Source organism: Mobula birostris, chromosome 4 (assembly GCF_030028105.1).
Source record: "Mobula birostris isolate sMobBir1 chromosome 4, sMobBir1.hap1, whole genome shotgun sequence".
In the NCBI taxonomy this organism is placed as follows: Eukaryota; Metazoa; Chordata; class Chondrichthyes; order Myliobatiformes; family Myliobatidae; genus Mobula; species Mobula birostris.
Window position 1 is genome coordinate 36321117 of NC_092373.1, and position 20347 is coordinate 36341463.

The 20347-nt window shown below is 39.2% G+C and overlaps 1 protein-coding gene across 1 annotated transcript in view; it reads right to left on the reverse strand.

The window, feature by feature from the left end:
* LOC140197010 (uncharacterized) overlaps nt 1-20347 on the reverse strand; it is a 227344-nt gene that overhangs the window by 156221 nt on the left and 50776 nt on the right. The window contains exons 22-31 of the mRNA XM_072256942.1: nt 18534-18773; nt 14597-14719; nt 14074-14196; nt 11724-11852; nt 10409-10528; nt 9586-9705; nt 7016-7135; nt 6172-6291; nt 4439-4558; nt 3595-3714 (exon numbers count right to left, since the gene is read on the reverse strand). Coding sequence (XP_072113043.1) covers nt 3595-3714; nt 4439-4558; nt 6172-6291; nt 7016-7135; nt 9586-9705; nt 10409-10528; nt 11724-11852; nt 14074-14196; nt 14597-14719; nt 18534-18773 — 1335 coding nt within the window. The remainder of the gene's footprint in view (nt 1-3594; nt 3715-4438; nt 4559-6171; nt 6292-7015; nt 7136-9585; nt 9706-10408; nt 10529-11723; nt 11853-14073; nt 14197-14596; nt 14720-18533; nt 18774-20347) is intronic.

The window sequence follows — 20347 nt, forward strand, 5'->3', positions numbered from 1 at the left end:
GCTATTTTGGGAGGAATGTTGCAATGGATGATGTGTCACAGTTGATGTAGACACAGTTGTAGAAGGTCTCAAGGTTGTACTTTGCCCTGTGGATGTGCTTTCTAATGTAGTTTCAGAAGTGGTTAAAGCTGGGAAAATGAGAAAAATATCAGTTACACAAATAGCAGAAAACATAGTTCTAATCAAATAAATTGTATAAGATGTCGTCAGAAGCCTGACATTGTTAATTTCCTTCATATCCTTCCAGGAAACTATGGTTACCATAAGCCCTGTTTATATAATGCCATCAAGGTACTGCTATGTCCCAACTATTGATTCTTCTGTGATACAGGAATTGATCAGGGCAATGGGCATAATTTCATAGTTAAATAATTTCAGAGGATTTTATTAATGTATTTCTTAAGCTTCCTTGTATGTCCCAAATGAATATTTGATCATTGGTGTTCAACTGTAAATTGAATTTGCCTTGGGCTCAGTTGGAGAAAATGAACAGGCAAAATAATCAGATATAGCCCATTTTTTGTCTCTTCTCTTCATATATCATCGGAAAGTCTCAGAATCGGATATCCTTGCTGTGTTATCTTTCCTGTCAGCTGGCAGCTGCGTGTTGCAAACAAATCTGCAACTTGAATACTGTAATCTCAGATAAGAGATGAAAACATAATATCTATGTCTGTGAAAGGCAAGGCAGGTTCTGCATTCACTCTTTAAGAAAGGAGAAAAGCAGCAGGAAGGAAATTATAGACCAGTTAGCATGACCTCAGTGGTTGGGAAGAGATGGGAGTCAATTGTTAAGGATGAGGTTATGGACGACTTGGTGACACAGGACAAGATAGGATAAAGTCAGCATGGTTTCTTTAAGGGAAAATCCTGCCTGACAAACCTGTTGAAATTCTTTGAAGAGATTTCAAGTAGGATAGATAAAGGAGATGTAGTGGATGTTGTATATTTGGACTTTCAGAAGGTCTTTGACAAGGTGCCACACATGAGTTTGCTTACCAAGCTAAGAACCAATGGTATTACAAGAATGTTACTGGCATGGTTAGAGAATTTGCTGATTGGTAGGACAAAGCGAGTGGGAATAAAAGAATCCTGTTCTGGTTGGTTGCCAGTGACTAGTGGTGTTCCACAATGGTGGGTGTTGGGACCACTTCTTTTTATGTTGTATATTAATGATTTAGATAATGGAATAGATGGATTTGTTACCAAGTTTGCAGATAATGCAAAGATTGGTGGAGGGGCAGGTAATGTTGATGAAGCAGGTGGAATGCAGAAAGACTTGGACAGATTAGGAGAATGAGCAAGAAAGTGGCAAATAAAGTACAATGTTGAAAAATACATGGTCATGTACTTTAGTTGTAGAAATAAATGTGCAAATTGTTTTTAGAATGAGGAGAAAATCCAAAAATCTAAGATGTGAAGGAACTTGAGAGTCCTTGTGCAGAACACCCTAAAGGTTAACTTATAGGTAGAGTCAGTGGTGAGGAGGGCAAATGCAATGTCAGCATTAATTTTGAGAGGTCTAGGATGCAAGAGCAAGGATGTGATGCTGAGGCTTTATAAGGCACTGCTGAGCCTCACCTTGAGTATTGTGAACAGTTTTATCCTCCTTATATAAAAGGAGAAGTGCTGGCATTGGAGAAAGTTCAGAGGAGGTTCAGAAGGATGATTCTGGGAATGAAAGGCTTATCCTACCAAAAACATTTGATGGCTCTGGTCCTGTACTTGCTGGAATTTAGAATGATGAAGGGGAATCTCATTGAAACCCTTTGAAAGTTGAAATGCCTAGACAGACAGGATGTGGAAAGAATATTTCCCATGCTGGGGAGTGTAGGACAAGCACAGTCTCAGGATGGGGGGGGGGCGCCCATTTAAAACAAAGATGCAGAGAAATTTCTTTAGCTGGATGGTATTTAATTTGGTAATTTGTTACCACAGGCAGCCCTGGAAGCCAGGTTGTTGGGTGTATTTAAGGCAGATATTGGTAGGTTCTTGACTGGCCGTGGCATCAAAGGTTAAGGGGAGAAACCAGGAAAGGGGGCTGAGGAGGGGAAAAGAAGATCAGCCATGATTAAATGGTGAAGCAGACTCAATAGGTCAATGGTTTAATTCTGTTCCTATGCCTTATAGTTTTGTTTGCCATGAACTTTAGGCAAAATCTTTCTCTTCTCTAGTCCTGCAAAAGTGACCATTTAGTGGACTTCAACAAACTAATTAGAAATTGTCAGAATATATTCCAATCCATATTGGCTATCTGAGTTGACTCTGTATGCATCAGATTCCTGATATAACTAGCTATTTCACAGAAAGAAATGGTGTTGCATTAATTGTTTTGATTTAATTCTAGCACTGTTAAATATCCATTGACATGAATAATTAGTCTGGATTTTAATCAGTGAGTATATTGATAGCTGCTGTGTTGGTCAAAACTAGAGGAAGACGGTTTGACATGCTAATTGTTTTTATATCAGGGGATAAACTAAAACAGATAAATCAGACGTTACCTTACTTATGATGATAACTTACTTATGTTGCTAACCATCAGTAGGAAAACAATTCATATATTTCCACCCTTTCACTGCCAGTTGCTAAACCCTTCCGACCTAGCACAGAATCCTTGCCATGAGCACTATTATCTGCTTCAAACTTAAGCATACACGAGTCAACAGACATCCTTATAATTAGAATGATTAAAACTTGAATTGTTTAGAATGGTTTAAAGCTAGCCAATCAAAAATTAATTCAAATCAGGGTCATTAAAAAAAAACCTTATAGGTAAAATTGAGAAAGAATGCAGCGCCTAGATTTGCAATTTGTTTTTGATATTTTCCTGGATTCAGGCGTGTAACGAATAACATCAATTTAGGTGGCAACAGGTTTATTGATTTCCCAACCCATTTGGAACCCCCAGATCTAAACTGTTGCTTGTCAGTCAATTACGGAATAAGGAGCACAGATCCAGTTTATGGTCTGGTGCCATTTAAAGGGCCACTCAGCTTGTAATGGGACACCTTATGATACAAGGGGCTACGCATTTTTGTGGCGCATGTGGGAGATAGGGATGCAGGAAGCCTTGCAACAGACATTTGTATAAGCTCCCGAGAATTTCCTGTCTGTATGAAAGGGTGCTTCAACATAGAAAGTGTATTTCTATTGCCATGACAGTCACCCTAACAATCCCTCACAATGAATCCATCTTACAAATGTTCAATTAAGTTTATTATCTTCTTCATATTATAATAAAGTGAGGCAACGGTTGGCAGAAATTGAGCAGGGATCAATTGAGGAGCAAAACAAAACACCTCAAGGGAAATTAAGTAGGTAAGTGCAGGCTTTGCCAACATTGCTGACAATTTTAAGTTTTAACATGTAAAGCAAAATTATATTTACTTCATATTGTACTTGCAAATTATTCACACAACAAATTACTTTTCTGATGAAATTACTGTTATCCAACTTCTGCTTAGAGTTGAAACAAATTGTAGAAAATGAAAAAGCTATCAAATTATTCAGAGTCTAAAAGACAAATGTGAACTGTTTTAAAAAACCTAATTCTTCTCCAGGGACTATTCAATATTTCATTATATTACTCACCTGTGCAAGTGGGTCCTTCATATCCGCTCAGACATGTGCAGTTGAAAGAGCCCTCGGTATTGACACAATAAGAATTGTTTTTCATGGAACAGGGGTTACTATCAAGACACTCATCAATGTCTGAAAAAAACAATCCGGAACCAAGATATTGCATTAGGGAAGAGGCTTTTTAACAACTGTCCACCTTATTACAAATGTATCTGTTACTCTTTATTATCAAAGAACCTGTGTGTCAACACACACAACCCTGAGATTAATTTTCTTGCAGGCATTAACAGTGAATCCAAGAAACACAATATAACCAATGATAGACCACATCCAACAGGACGGACAAGCAAGCAACGTGCAAAAGCCAATAAGGTCTGTGCAAGTACAAATGAAAAAAAAATATTTAAGGAATAAATATTGAGAACAGGAGATGAAGAGTCTATCAAAGTGAGTTCATAGGTTGTGGGAGCACTTCAATGATGGGGCAAGTGAAGTTATCCCCCTTGATTCAAGAACCAGATAGTTGAGGGGTAATAACTGTTCTTGAACCTGGTGGTGAGGGTTGTGAGACTTCTGTACCTTCTTCTTGATGGCAGTAGCGAGAAGGGAGCATGGCCTGGATACTGACAGTCCTTGATGATGGTGCTGCTTTCCTGTGAGAGTGCTCTGTGTAGATGTGGTCAATGGTGGGGAGGGCTTTGACCACAACTTTCCAAACCAGCTGAAACTATCAATATCATTGTCTCTCCCTTTTGGTTATAATTTTTTTAAAAATCTGGCAGAGAGTGACTAATAAGTATTTACTCAGCAAAGACAGCTTTTCAATGCGAATTTTCTATTACTCACTGCTACAAACCTGTGCAATTGTGTCCTGTATATCCAGTCAGGCATGTGCAGTTGTAATAGCCCTTCGTATTGACACAGTAGGAATTGTTTTTCCAAGAACAAATGTTACTATCAAGACATTCATTCACATCTGAAAGAATAAACACAAACAATACATTGCTATTTATTCCAAAATAACGATAGAACATCTATGTTTACAATTGTCGCTAAATTTACTGTGGTATCCAGTTGTCTCAGCTCAAGATTAAATATGCAAGTGTGTACATTTCAAAGATTTGCATGTGATAAATGGGTACGCTTCCTGCAATATTGTGCAGCGAATTAAATCCAAAGAGTGTGTAATCTAGTCCTGCACCTTGCATGTTGAATTCTTAATTATACCACCTACAACTGAGCTTCGCATCATCAGGAGAACATCAGAGACTGAGAATCAGTCAGTGATTACAAACGATGAAGCTGAAAACAAAGAACCAAGTACTGCCAAAACCAGTTTAGGATTTCATTGGGAGTTATTTGCATCATTCTTGTTGGTTTTGTCATTGCCAAAACAGCATAGACTGGGCAGAAATAGTGTGAATATGTTCTTGGTATATATCTGTCTTATTAACTTACCAAAGAGCAACACAAACTAAAACAGATAAATCAGATGTTACCTTACTTATGATGATAACTTACTTATGTTGCTAACCATCATCAGGAAAACAATTCATATATTTCCACCCTTTCACTGCCAGTTGCTAAACCCTTCTGAGTTAGCACAGAATCCTTGCCATTAGCACTATTATCTGCTTCAAACTTAAGCACACACGAATCAACAGACATCCTTATAATTAGAATGATTAAAACTTGAATTGTTTAGAATGGTTTAAAGCTAGCCAATCAAAAATTAATTCAAATCAGGGTCATTAAAAAAAACCTTATAGATAAAATTGAAAAAGAATGCACAGCCTTGATTTGCAATTTGTTTTTGATATTTTCCTGGATTCAGGCATGTAACAAATAACATCAATTTAGGTTGGCAACAGGTGTATTGATTTCCCAACCCATTTGGAACCCCCAGATCTAAACTGTTGCTTGTCAGTTAATTACGGAATAAGGAGCACAGCTCCATTTTATGGTCTGGTGCCATTTAAAGGGCCACTCAGCTTGTAATGGGACACCTTATGATACAAGGGGCTACGCATTTTTGTGGTGCATGTAGGAGATAGGGATGCAGGAAGCCTTGCAACAGACATTTGTATAAGCTCCCGAGAATTTCCTGTCTGTATGAAAGGGTGCTTCAACATAGAAAGTGTATTTCTATTGCCATGACAGTCACCCTAACAATCCCTCACAATGAATCCATCCTACAAATGTTCAATTAAGTTTATTATCTTCTTCATATTATAATAAAGTGAGGCAACGGTTGGCAGAAATTGAGCAGGGATCAATTGAGGAGCAAAACAAAACACCTCAAGGGAAATTAAGTAGGTAAGTGCAGGCTTTGCCAACATTGCTGACAATTTTAAGTTTTAACATGTAAAGCAAAATTATATTTACTTCATATTGTACTTGCAAATTATTCACACAACAAATTACTTTTCTGATGAAATTACTGTTATCCAACTTCTGCTTAGAGTTGAAACAAATTGTAGAAAATGAAAAAGCTATCAAATTATTCAGAGTCTAAAAGACAAATGTAAACTGTTTTAAAAAACCTAATTCTTCTCCAGGGACTATTCAATATTTCATTATATTACTCACCTGTGCAAGTGGGTCCTTCATATCCGCTCAGACATGTGCAGTTGAAAGAGCCCTCGGTATTGACACAATAAGAATTGTTTTTCATGGAACAGGGGTTACTATCAAGACACTCATCAATGTCTGAAAAAAACAATCCGGAACCAAGATATTGCATTAGGGAAGAGGCTTTTTAACAACTGTCCACCTTATTACAAATGTATCTGTTATTCTTTATTATCAAAGAACCTGTGTGTCAACACACACAACCCTGAGATTAATTTTCTTGCAGGCATTAACAGTGAATCCAAGAAACACAATATAACCAATGATAGACCACATCCAACAGGACGGACAAGCAAGCAACGTGCAAAAACCAATAAGGTCTGTGCAAGTACAAACGAAAAAAAAATATTTAAGGAATAAATATTGAGAACAGGAGATGAAGAGTCTATCAAAGTGAGTTCATAGGTTGTGGGAGCACTTCAATGATGGGGCAAGTGAAGTTATCCCCCTTGATTCAAGAACCAGATAGTTGAGGGGTAATAACTGTTCTTGAACCTGGTGGTGAGGGTTGTGAGACTTCTGTACCTTCTTCTTGATGGCAGTAGCGAGAAGGGAGCATGGCCTGGATACTGACAGTCCTTGATGATGGTGCTGCTTTCCTGTGAGAGTGCTCTGTGTAGATGTGGTCAATGGTGGGGAGGGCTTTGACCACAACTTTCCAAACCAGCTGCAACTATCAATATCATTGTCTCTCCCTTTTGGTTATAATTTTTTTAAAAATCTGGCAGAGAGTGACTAATAAGTATTTACTCAGCAAAGACAGCTTTTCAATGCGAATTTTCTATTACTCACTGCTACAAACCTGTGCAATTGTGTCCTGTATATCCAGTCAGGCATGTGCAGTTGTAATAGCCCTTCGTATTGACACAGTAGGAATTGTTTTTCCAAGAACAAATGTTACTATCAAGACATTCATTCACATCTGAAAGAATAAACACAAACAATACATTGCTATTTATTCCAAAATAACGATAGAACATCTATGTTTACAATTGTCGCTAAATTTACTGTGGTATCCAGTTGTCTCAGCTCAAGATTAAATATGCAAGTGTGTACATTTCAAAGATTTGCATGTGATAAATGGGTACGCTTCCTGCAATATTGTGCAGCGAATTAAATCCAAAGAGTGTGTAATCTAGTCCTGCACCTTGCATATTGAATTCCTAATTATACCACCTACAACTGAGCTTCGCATCATCAGGAGAACATCAGAGACTGAGAATCAGTCAGTGATTACAAACGATGAAGCTGAAAACAAAGGACCAAGTACTGCCAAAACCAGTTTAGGATTTCATTGGGAGTTATTTGCATCGTTCTTGTTGGTTTTGTCATTGCCAAAACAGCATAGACTGGGCAGAAATAGTGTAAATATGTTCTTGGTATATATCTGTCTTATTAACTTACCAAAGAGCAACACAAACTAAAACAGATAAATCAGATGTTACCTTACTTATGATGATAACTTACTTATGTTGCTAACCATCATCAGGAAAACAATTCATATATTTCCACCCTTTCACTGCCAGTTGCTAAACCCTTCCGAGCTAGCACAGAATCCTTGCCATTAGCACTATTATCTGCTTCAAATTTAAGCACACACGAATCAACAGGCATCCTTATAATTAGAACGATTAAAACTTGAATTGTTTAGAATGATTTAAAGCCAGCCAATCAAAAATTAATTCAAATCATGGTCATTAAAAAAAACCTTATAGATTAAATTGAAAAAGAATGCAGCGCCTAGATTTGCAATTTGTTTTTGATATTTTCCTGGTTTCAGGCGTGTAACAAATAACATCAATTTAGGTTGGCAACAGGTGTATTGATTTCCCAACCCATTTGGAACCCCCAGATCTAAACTGTTGCTTGTCAGTCAATTACGGAATAAGGAGCACAGCTCCATTTTATGGTCTGGTGCCATTTAAAGGGCCACTCAGCTTGTAATGGGACACCTTATGATACAAGGGGCTACTGCATTTTTGTGGCACATGTGGGAGATAGGGATGCAGGATGCCTTGCAACTATATTTGTATATGGTCCCTATAAACTCTTGTCTGTATGAAAGGGTGCTTCAGCATAGAAAGTGTATTTCTATTGCCATGACAGTCACCCTTACAATCCCTCACAATTAATCCATCCTACAAATGTTCAATAAGTTTATTATCTTCTTCATATAATAAAGTGAGGCAACTGCAGAAATTGAGCAGGGATCAACTGAAAAGGAAAACAAAACACCTCGAGAGAAATTAAGTAGGTAAATGGAGGCTTTGCCAACATTGCCAACAATTTTAAGTTTTAACATGTAAAGCAAAATTATATTTACTTTATACTGTATTTGCAAATTTTTCACACAAATTACTTTTCTGATGAAATTACTGTTATCCAACTTCTGCTTAGAGTTGAAACAAATTGTAGAAAATGAAAAAGCTATCAAATTATTCAGAGTCTAAAAGACAAATGTGAACAACTGGTTTAAAAAACCTAATTCTTCTCCAGGGACTATTCAATATTTCATTATATTACTCCCCTGTGCAATTGGGTCCTTCATATCCGCTCAGACATGTGCAGTTGAAAGAGCCCTCGGTATTGACACAATAAGAATTGTTTTTCATGGAACAGGGGTTACTATCAAGACACTCATCAATGTCTGAAAAAAACAATCCGGAACCAAGATATTGCATTAGGGAAGAGGCTTTTTAACAACTGTCCACCTTATTACAAATGTATCTGTTACTCTTTGTTATGAAAGTACTTGTGTGCTGACACATACAGCCCTGAGATTAATTTTCTTGCATTAATTAACTGTAAATCCAAGAAACACAATATAACCAATGATAGACCACATCCAACAGGTTGGACAAGCAAGCAACGTGCAAAAACCAATAAGGTCTGTGCAAGTACAAACGAAAAAAAAATAATTAAGGAATAAATATTGAGAACAGGAGATGAAGAGTCTATCAAAGTGAGTTCATAGGTTGTGGGAGCACTTCAATGATGGGGCAAGTGCAGTTATCCCCCTTGATTTAAGAACCTGATGGTTGAGGGGTAATAACTGTTCTTGAACCTGGTGGTGAGGGTTGTGAGACTTCTGTACCTTCTTCTTGATGGCAGCAGCGAGAAGGGAGCATGGCCTGAATGCTGACAGTCCTTGATGATGGTGCTGCTTTCCTGTGAGAGTGCTCTGTGTAGATGTGGTCAATGGTGGGGAGGGCTTTGACCACAACTTTCCAAACCAGCTACAACTATCAATATCACTGTCTCTCCCTTTTGGTTATAATTTTTTTTAAATCTGGCAGAAAGTGACTAACAAGTATTTACTCAGCAAAGACAGCTTTTCAATGCGAGTTTTTCCTATTACACACTGCTACAAACCTGTGCAATTGTGTCCTGCATATCCAGTCAGGCATGTGCAGTTGTAATAGCCCTTTGTATTGACACAGTAGGAATTGTTTTTCCAAGAACAAATGTTACTATCAAGACATTCATTCACATCTGAAAGAATAAACCACAAACAATACATTGCTATTTATTCCAAAATAACGATACAACATCTATGTTTACAATTGTCACTAAATTTACTGTGGTATCCAGCTGCCTCAGCTCAAGATTAAATATGCAAGTGTGTACATTTTAAAGATTTGCATGTGATAAGTGGGCACACTTCCTGCAATATTGGGCAGTGAATTAAATCTAAAGAGTGTGTATTCTAGTTCTGCACCTTGCATGTTGAATTCTTAATTACACCACCTACAACTGAGCTTCGCATCATCAGCAGAACATCAGAGACTGAGAATCAGTCAGTGATTACAAACAAAAGAGCTGAAAACAGAAGACTAAGTACTGCGAAAACCAGTTTAGGATCTCACTGGGAATTATTTGCATAGTTCTTGATCGTTTTGTCATCACCAAAACAACAAAGACTGGGCAGAAATAGTTTATAAAACAGTGCCCACAATTTTAAGAAATTACATGTAAATTGTATTTACTTGATATTGTAGTTGCAAATTATTCACTCAACAAATTACTTTTCTGATGAAATTACTGTTGTCCAATTTCTATTTACAGAGTTGAAGCTAAATATAGAAAATAACAAATACTATCAAATTATTCAGAGTCTAAAGACAAATGTGAACAACTGTTTTAATAAACCTAATTCTTCTCCAGGGACTATTCAATATTTCAGTATATTACTCACCCGTGCAAGTTGGTCCTTCATATCCACTCAGACATGTGCAGTTGAAAGAGCCATCAGTATTGACACAATAAGAATTGCTTTTCATGGAACAGATGTTACCATCAAGACATTCATCAATATCTGAAAAAAAAACAATTCAGAACCAAGATATTGCATTAGGGAAGACGCATATGTACAACTGTCCTCCTTAGTACAAATGTATCTGTTACTCTTGACCTTGGATGAAATTTGGTGGCAATAACATTTGAAAGATTTACACAAGGGAAATGGGCACAAGTCTTACACTAACTGCCATCAATTAAATTTAATGACACTTATCCTAACATTAAGGCTTCTATTATAAAAATCAATTATAACATCTGTAACATAGCTCAGATCTTTAGGTCATTTGCAAAGTGAGTTGGCCAGTGAATAGACTGAATAATGTTGCAAACATCACTTATGAAGGTTAAGGTCATCACTAATAGCAGCCTATGGATTCAGAGTTCAACATTCAAACTTCAGAGTAAACTTATTATCAAAGTACATATGTGTCACTATATACAACCCTGAGATTAATTCTCTTCTGGGCATTAACAGCAAATCCAAGAAACAGACCAGAACCAATGATAGACCGCATCCAACAGGACGGATAAACAAGCAATGTGCAAAAGAGAACTGTCTATGCAAATACAAAAGATAAAATAATTAAAAATAAATAAGGAATACATATTGAGAACAGGAGATGAAGAGTCCTTCTAAGTGAGTTCATAGGTTGCGGGAACACTACAATGATGGGGCAAGTGAAGTTGAGTGAAGTTATTCCCTTTGGTTCAAGAGCCCAATGGATGAAGGGTAATAACTGTTCCTGAACTGGTGATGTGGGTTGTGAGGCTCCTGTACCTTCTTTCTGATGGCAGCAGCAAGAAGAGAGTTTGGCATGGATGGTGGGGTTTCTTGATGCCAGATGCTGCTTTCTTGCGACAGCGCTCTCTGTAGATGTGGTCGATGGTAGGGAGGGCTTTACTTGTGAGGGAACTGGCCATATCTACAACTTTTAGTAGGATTTTGTTATTTATTTGCATATACTTGTGCAGTTGCAGTTGGGTTTGCCTTCATTACACCAGCAAGGTCTATGCCAATATAGTTTGAATATATTAATGGCAAACATCTGCTTTATTGAGAGTAATATTCCAAATGCTGGAGCAACTCAGCAGGTCCGGCTGCATCAGTGGAAAGCAATAAACATTTGGCGTTTTGGGTCAAATCCTTTCATCTACTTTATTAACTTTTGTAGAGGTCAAAACAAATAAAAAAACAGATAATTTATGCTTACCAGAGCATGTAAAACCATTTCCAGTATATCCAGCAATGCACTGACAGTGATATGATCCTTCCAAATTTGTACAAAGTCCTTGACTTTTGGAACAGTTATTTGCTGCTGCATTCAGGCATTCATTAATATCTGTAGAACAAATTTTCTGAATTAAACTATATGCATCACCAAGACCTTATTATGTAGAATTTTAACTTACGGCACTGTGTTACAGCAATGCAGTCTAACATTTTTATAAATCAAAGTAAACTGTATTAAAGAATGTTTTTATGTGCAACTACGTAATCACGAAACTGAACTGGAATCTTCAGGCCAAGGTTAAGAGTGCTACTCCCATCTTCAGCTGCACATCTAATGATGCCCATCGCACTGCACTGCCCTGCAAACACGATGCTGATCAATAGGAGAGGGATGTATTGGGGTGTATTGGTTTTTGGATTGTAAGTCAGGTGGGCACGGGGAAGATTAGGAACAGCTTCCAAGGAGCTTTATTTAGAGGAGTTGCATATCTTAAGTAGTCAACTTGGTGAGATCTGTGGGGGGAGGGTTCAGGGCCGAAAACAGACAATAGATATCAGAGATGAGTACGTATAATAATGGTGGAAAATGGCACAACAAAATGCAAATCCTGACAGTCTGCAGATAACAGTCTACAAATCTCCTTGGAGACCCAAGAGACTGCAGATGCTGGAATCTGGAGCAACATACAAAAAGCTGGACTGCCGCAGATCAGGAAGCATGTATAGACAATAGGAAGTAATCAATTGTAGCCCCCTGGAAAGCCTCAGGCTCACTCAACTTGCTTTCGTCTAGGGGAAGCAGCCTTCAGCCCCGCTAAACTGGGTAATCAAGTTTGTGTGGATGCTGTGTGACGTACCCCACCCTGCCAAATAACAGACAATACACCACATGCGACTAAATGATTACACTTTATAGATCTTACTGGAACTATGTAATTAATAGAGATAAAATATACAAGGAAAGTAAAAGGCGCCAAACTTATCAAAGTTCAACCACTTCGTGCACAACAGTTGGAGTTCAGTAACGGGGTCCTTTTTCCACCATTTGATCCCCTCCGACCACCTCGACCCGCCGCCTGGGACCATGGTGGTCAACTAGATGCTCCACATGAGTCTGTCTTCGTCTCCTATCCTCGCCGAAGACCCTGGGCCTCGGACTCCCACTCGGGGTCCATCCCGTCGGCCAGCTTACAGCATTGCATCTCCTCTCTCTGTCCCCCTCACGCCTTCTGCCCCAAAGCCCGCGCCACACAATAGCTTACAGACACACAAGAAAGAATAACATCTATCCCAATTGGTTCGTTTCCTCTCTTATCAATAATGTAACCCAAACAAGCACAAAGAGAGAGAGAACTTCTTACATCGCAGTTAACATAACAAAGAAGCCATTTTGATTAGCCTACGCAGTAACATAAAACAAGAAACCCCTTACACAATCAATGCCTCGAGTGATGATCCTTCATCTGGAACCTTCCAACCTGAAGCATCAACTGTCCATTACAAATCTCCTTCACAGATAGGACAAAGGTACAGTGAGTAGAGCAGGGGCCACACAGCTTCAGTGAACTGGTTTTGAACCTGTGTACTCCAGTTTCCTCAAAAATCCCAAAGGCATTCAAGTTGGGAAGGGGAGGGTAGAATCGAGTGAGAAAGGAATATGGATAGAATAAAATGAGTTACGGTAGTATTGGCATAGAAATGGGCATTTTAATGATCTTAATAGACTTGGTGGGCCAAAGGACTGGTCTCTTTGCTGTATGTTCTCTTTGACATGCAAAACCTTACTCTGCGAGGTCGTGTTACGAGGTGAGCAATTGATGTGAATCATGTAGGAACTCATAAAGTGACTTTGGAGCAGACTTGATGTACGGAATGGCCTATTTCTGCTCCTATATCATATGATCTTATTCAGCTGAGGACTATTTGTTTTTAGATTATCCCTTTATTACTGACTTGATGATAAGCACAATGTAGAATGTACACAGAAAAGTTTCTGCAACACACATAAAAGTTTCTTCTGTTTTCTCCACTGACGTGCAATATTTAATTTCATCATTCTCAAACACCAGGACTGTAATCTACATTGATATGTTCTCAGAGTGAAATGATGTAACTTTAGATATTTAAAACATTATGAATTTCCCAAGTACAATAAATGGCTGAATGAATTTAACAAGTCTTTAAGCCAATGGTTGTTGTAAACTGGGAATCATTTCCATTGGCACAGATCCTTTCACACCGACAAAGCAAACTTGAATCCTAACCTGGTGATCACCAATTTTTTTTTTGTCCACTGCCTGAGCAGAAAGCAGTTGGCAATTCACAAGTACCTTTGCATGTTTCATTTATATTCTGGAATCCACTTCTGCATTCACAAGTAAAAGATCCTTCAGTATTAACACATTCTTGGCCGTTCTCTGGACAAGATGCCATGTCTTGGCATTCATCAATATCTGAAATTATAATAAAATAAAATAATTGAGCAAAGCATTTATTTTTTAAATCCTTAATAATTGGAAATGAACAAAAAGTGTTTCAAAATAGTGTACTATTAACCAATTGTTAATTTTTCTGCCTCAGTTACAATAAAAGAGTGAAAGTAACTGACTAATAACATTCCATTTTATAATGTCTACAACATTGCTTTTTGCTAGCATTGATATGTTTTAAGTGGACAATCAAAAATAGAGATAAAATTAATTCTTGCTGTGGAAGAAAAATATAATCTGCTAATATATGTTAAGCACACAATATTTGAAGGCATATGTCTCAGTGTTGTTAATTGGAGAAAATTGAATTACTAGTTCTAAAGTTTAAAGGATGCTAGAAATTAACAGACTTTTTGATGCCTACCTTCACAAGTACTGTTTACTCTCCTGTATCCTGCAGAGCAAATGCAAATATAGCTTCCAAAGCTGTTTTCACAGCGCTCGCCTGCAGAACAGTTAACTGTTTGGTTTGTACACTCATCAATATCTGTAACAAAGATGATGCTATGAGACGATTCAATTTACTAAAACATTTATGTTTTTATATTCATTTTGATTTCATAACTGATTCATTTTAGTGAGACTCTGGGCTAGATGATTCTGATACTTGTCACATTTTAAAATTTAGGAGAGGTGCTATGCCGCTCTGAACTTACAGCCAGGTCTGAATTTACTTGTGCTTTCATTTATAAAAGAAGGTGATGAACTGAGAGCTTGGATACACACATGGAATTATGATGTAGTGGCTATTACAGAGACTTGGCTGGCACCAGGGCAGGAATGGATTCTCAATGTTCCTGGATTTCAGTGCTTTTAAAGGGATAGAGAGGGCGGAAAAAGGGGAGGAGGGGTAGCATTACTGGTCAGGGATACTATTACAGCTACAGAAAGGGTGGGTAATGTAGCAGGATCCTCTTTTGAGTCAGTATGGGTGGAAGTCAGGATCAGGAAGGGAGCAGTTACTCTGTTGGGGGTATTCTATAGGCTCCCTGGTAGCAGCAGATATTCAGAGGAGCAGATTGGAAGGCAGATTTTGGAAAGGTGCAAAAATAACAGGGTTGTTCTCATGGGTGACTTTAACTTCCTTAATATTGATTGGCGCCTGATTAGTTCCAAGGGCTTAGATGGGGCAGAGTTTGTTAAGTGTGTCCAGGACAGATTCCTGTCACAGTGTGTGGACAAGCCGACTAGGAGGAATGTCATACTAGATATAGTACTAGGCAATGAACCGGGTTAGGTCACAGATCTCTCAGTGGGTGAGCATCTGGGGGACAGTGACCACCGCTCCCTGGCCTTTGGCATTATCATGGAAAAGGATAAAATCAGAGAGGCCAGGAAAATTTTTAATTGGGGAAGGGCAAATTATGAGGCTATAAGGCTAGAACTTGCGGGTGTGAATTGGGATAATGTTTTTTTGCAGGGAAATGTACTATGGACATGTGGTCGATGTTTAGAGATCTCTTGCAGGAGGTTAGGGATGAATTTGTCCCGGTGAGGAAGATAAAGAATGGTAGGGTGAAGGAACTATGGGTGACAAGTGAGGTGGAAAATCTAGTCAGGTGGAAGAAGGCAGCATACATGAGGCTTAGGAAGCAAGGATCAGATGGGTCTATTGAGGAATATAGGGAAGCAAGAAAGGACCTTAAGAAGGGGCTGAGAAGAGCAAGAAGGGGGCATGGGAAGGCCTTGGCGAGTAGGGTAAAGGAAAACCCCAAGACATTCTTCAATTATGTGAAGAAAAAAAGGATGACAGGAGTGAAGGTAGGATAGATTAGAGATAAAGGTGGGAAGATGTGCCTGCAGGCTGTGGAAGTGAGCGAGGTCCTCAATGAATACTTCTCTTCGGTATTCACCAATGAGAGGGAACTTGATGACGATGAGGACAATATGAGTGAGGTTGATGTTTTGGAGCATATTGATATTAAGGGAGAGGAGGTATTGGAGTTGTTAAGATACATTAGGATGGGTAAGTCCCCGGGGCCTGATGGAATATTCCCCAAGCTGCTCCACGAGGCGAGGGAAGAGATTGCTGAGCCTCTGGCTAGGATTTTTATGTCCTCGTGTTCCACGGGAATGGTACCGGAGGATTAGAGTGAGGCGAAAGTTGTCCCCTTGTTCAAAAAAGGTAGTAGGGATAGTCTGGGTAATTATAGACCAGTGAGCCTTATGTCTGTGGTGGGAAAGCTGTTGGAAAAGATTCTTAGAGATAGGATCTATGGGCATTTAGAGAATCATGGTCTGATCAAGGACAGTCAGCATGGCCTCGTGAAGGGCAGATCGTGTCTAACAAGCCTGATAGAGTTCTTTGAGGAGGTGACCAGGCAAAGAGTTGAGGATAATGCAGTGGATGTGATCTATATGGATTTTAGTAAGGCATTTGACATGGTTCCACATGGCAGGCCTATTCAGAAAGTCAGAAGGCATGGGATCCAGGAAGTTTGGCCAGGTGGATTCAGAATTGCCTTGCCTGCAGAAGGCAGAGGATCATGGTGGAGGGAGTACATTCAGTTTGGAGGATTGTGACTAGTGGTGTCCCACAAGGATCTGTTCTGGGACCTCTACTTTTCATGATTTTTATTTTCGACCTGGATGTGGGGGTAGAAAGGTGGGTTGGCAAGTTTGCAGACGACACAAAGGTTGGTGGTGTTAAAGATAGTGTAGAGGATTGTCAAAGATTGCAGAGAGATATTGATAGGATGCAGAAGTGGGCTGAGAAGTGGCAGATGGAGTTCAACCCGGAGAAATGTGAGGTGGTACACTTTGGAAGGACAAACTCCAAGGCAGAGTACAAAGTAAATGGCAGGATACTTGGTAGTGTGGAGCAGCAGAGGGATCTAGGGGTGCATGTCCACAGATCCCTGAAAGTTGCCTCACAGGTGGAAAGGGTAGTTAAGAAAGCTTATGGGGTGTTAGCTTTCATAAGTCGAGTGATAGAGTTTAAGAGTCGTGATGTAATGATGCAGCTCTATAAAACTCTAGTTAGGCCACACTTGGATTACTGTGTCCAGTTCTGGTCACCTCACTATAAGAAGGATGTGGAAGCATTGGAAAGGGTACAGAGGAGATTTACCAGGATGCTGCCTGGATTAGAGAGTATGCATTATGATCAGAGATTAAGGGAGCTAGGGCTTTACTCTTTGGAGAGGAGCAGGATGAGAGGAGACATGATAGAGGTGTACAAGATAATAAGAGGAATAGATAGAGTGGACAGCCAGCGCCTCTTCCCCAGGGCACCACTGCTCAATACAAGAGGACATGGCTTTCAGGTAAGGGGTGGGAAGTTCAAGGGGGATATTAGAGGAAGGTTTTTTACTCAGAGAGTGGTTGGTGCGTGGAATGCACTGCCTGAGTCAGTGGTGGAGGCAAATACACTAGTGAAGTTTAAGAGACTACTAGACAGGTATATGGAGGAACTTAAGGTGGGGGCTTATATGGGAGGCAGGGTTTGAGGGTCGGCACAACATTATGGGCCAAAGGGCCTGTACTGTGCTATACTTTTCTATGTCTATGTAAGGTAGGTCTCGTTGATCCCGACTGTTAATGCCAAGCCACATCAGGGATCCTTGAATTCCAATGATGCCCCTGGTTTCTATCAGCACTTGAAACTTCTGCCTTTCTGCCTGCCCTGTGTTCCTCCAGTTGATTTCTGACAGAGTTGAACAAGACTGTGTTAAAACACAGCTTTCCCTTCTCTGAATGCTGGCAAAACTGACTCTGAACCAAAGTCAGGTACAAGAGCAATGGTGCTTCACCAAATGAACAGTGACAGATAGCACCCAAGAAAAAGTATTTGTTTCACAAATTACTTCATTTTAAATGGTTTGAACTAATTTTTAGCGTTGATGTGTTTTCCAGCTTTTGAAGTATAATGATAAAATATATAATGTTAAATTTTCTTATCCTTCAATGTACATAGTTGGAACATTGCTGAGCACTTGTGATTGCTAAAGATGTTCACAAATATTCATTGGCCCCAGTTATGCCGACTGCGTCGACAGCCCTCAAACCTGGGGCCGAGGATCACCAGCTAAAAGAAACCTACACAGTGAGTGCCACTGTTCCTAAGATGTCAGAGCCCTTGTCATATTGGGCCACACAATAGGTGCATGGAGTTGGACCCCTGGCTGGTCAAAGATGGCCAGAAACCACACTGAAACATGGAGAAAGTTCGTGAAATTTTGGGGAAATAAAGAATTTACTCCGAAATCATGCAAGTATTTAATTCAGAATGTACTTTATATATTATCAGCCTTCTTACAAACATATATAAAGTAACCAACATATAGCTAAGGATCACATACCTTCGCAGAATGTTCCATTTCCTTTCAATCCCGACATGCAGGAGCACTCGAATGAACCTGGTGTATTCTGGCATTTGGCATTATTGTCACAGTTATCCAGAAATCTGGTACATTCATTAATATCAGTGCAGTTAGGACCTTCATATCCACTATTACAGTTGCAAACATATGAGCCTTCTGTATTGTTGCACTTGGAATTCAAAACGCAATTGTTCTGACCTTGTGCACATTCATCAATATCTATTTTTATTTGAAATAAAGACAAAAACATTAAATTTTGTGAAACAAAGTCGTAGGATGCATCATTTAGTAGTCTCAAGATCACTTGGTTAAATTTTTATCTGCTTTTTTTGTTCTATGTACTGTAAGTTGTATTACTATTTTCCCCTGAATGACAAAGGTACCATGAAAACCAAGAGAAAGGCAACAATTGGTGTGAAGTGAATCAGGGTGGATCTGAAATTAGAATAGTCTAAGACAATCTTTCAAATTGTAAAGTTTCACCTCACTTCTAGCAGAGTGGAGTGAGCCTTCATAACTCATGGGAAACTGTTCAATACATGATGACTACAACCCAGAATCAAGATAATTCAAACTTCAGCAGCTGACCTGCAGTTTGTGAACAATGCTTATGTTTGTGCGTGCTCGAAGGCAGAATTGCAAGACATTGTCAACTCACTCACTGAATCGTACAAGCGGATGGGCTTTATTATCAACATCCTCCACCAACCTGTCACTTCTGCATCACACCGTCCTCAGCTATAAAGGTTCAGATTGATAACCTGGAAATCATTCCCCAATCTGCACGAGCCTTATCTTGGTGATAGCATACATCAATAGTGAAATTACTACTGCCTTTCATTAGCCTTTGATTAAGTGAAGGAAAGTTTGAAAATTAAGACTTCAGATTTGGCATAAAGCTCGCGGTTTACCAGGCAGCAGAGATATTGTCTCTTTTTAGTGCTTTTGAGGCCTGGATTACTTACAGTACTTTTCTCAAGACATTGGAAAAATCAGATAAATCCTCCAGTCACAAAATGATAAGTAAATACTCTCACAAGCCAATATCACCAGTACTGAGAGCTCAGAGTAGAGATCTGTTACCAGGGTCTGTTCTCATGCAAACAATTGATATGGTCAGTTAAACACTAATAGCTAGGACCAGCCATGCCTGTATTGAACCCCTTACAAATCTCAGTAAGTTCCTTTTAACAAGCCATGTTGTTCACATGGTCAACATGAGATAACCAAATTCTGCCATGGTAAGAGATCATCAAGCAGAGGAAAAGGTTCCAGTTTGTGCTGAAAGTTCCCCCCATAGCTAGAAAACTCAAGCTCACTAGGACAGCTGCAAATCCTTATCCCATGAACACTCAAAGCAGAGAAGCAACATTCTGATAATATTGAGAACCGTAGGATTTTACAAGAGAACACAACCCCTCACAAACTACCCAACCACTCACCCTACCAGCTATTTCCTGCCCCAGCGATGAAACATCTGCATCCCTACACCTGCAATCTCAGAACATATGGGAGCATGGCATAGAATCAAGGAATCATAGAGCAATAGATCATCGATACAAGATATTCAGCTCAACAACCATGATGCCCATATAACTAGTCCCATGTTCCAGTGTTTGGCCCATACTCCTCCAGGCTACTCTGCTCCATGTGCTTATCCAAGTGTTTCTTAAATGATATTATTGACACTATCTGGCAGCTAAATCCATATATCACCACATTCTGTGTGAAAAAGTTGCCCTGCACATCCCTTTTCATTCTTGCCACTCTCACCATAAATCTATGCTCCTTAG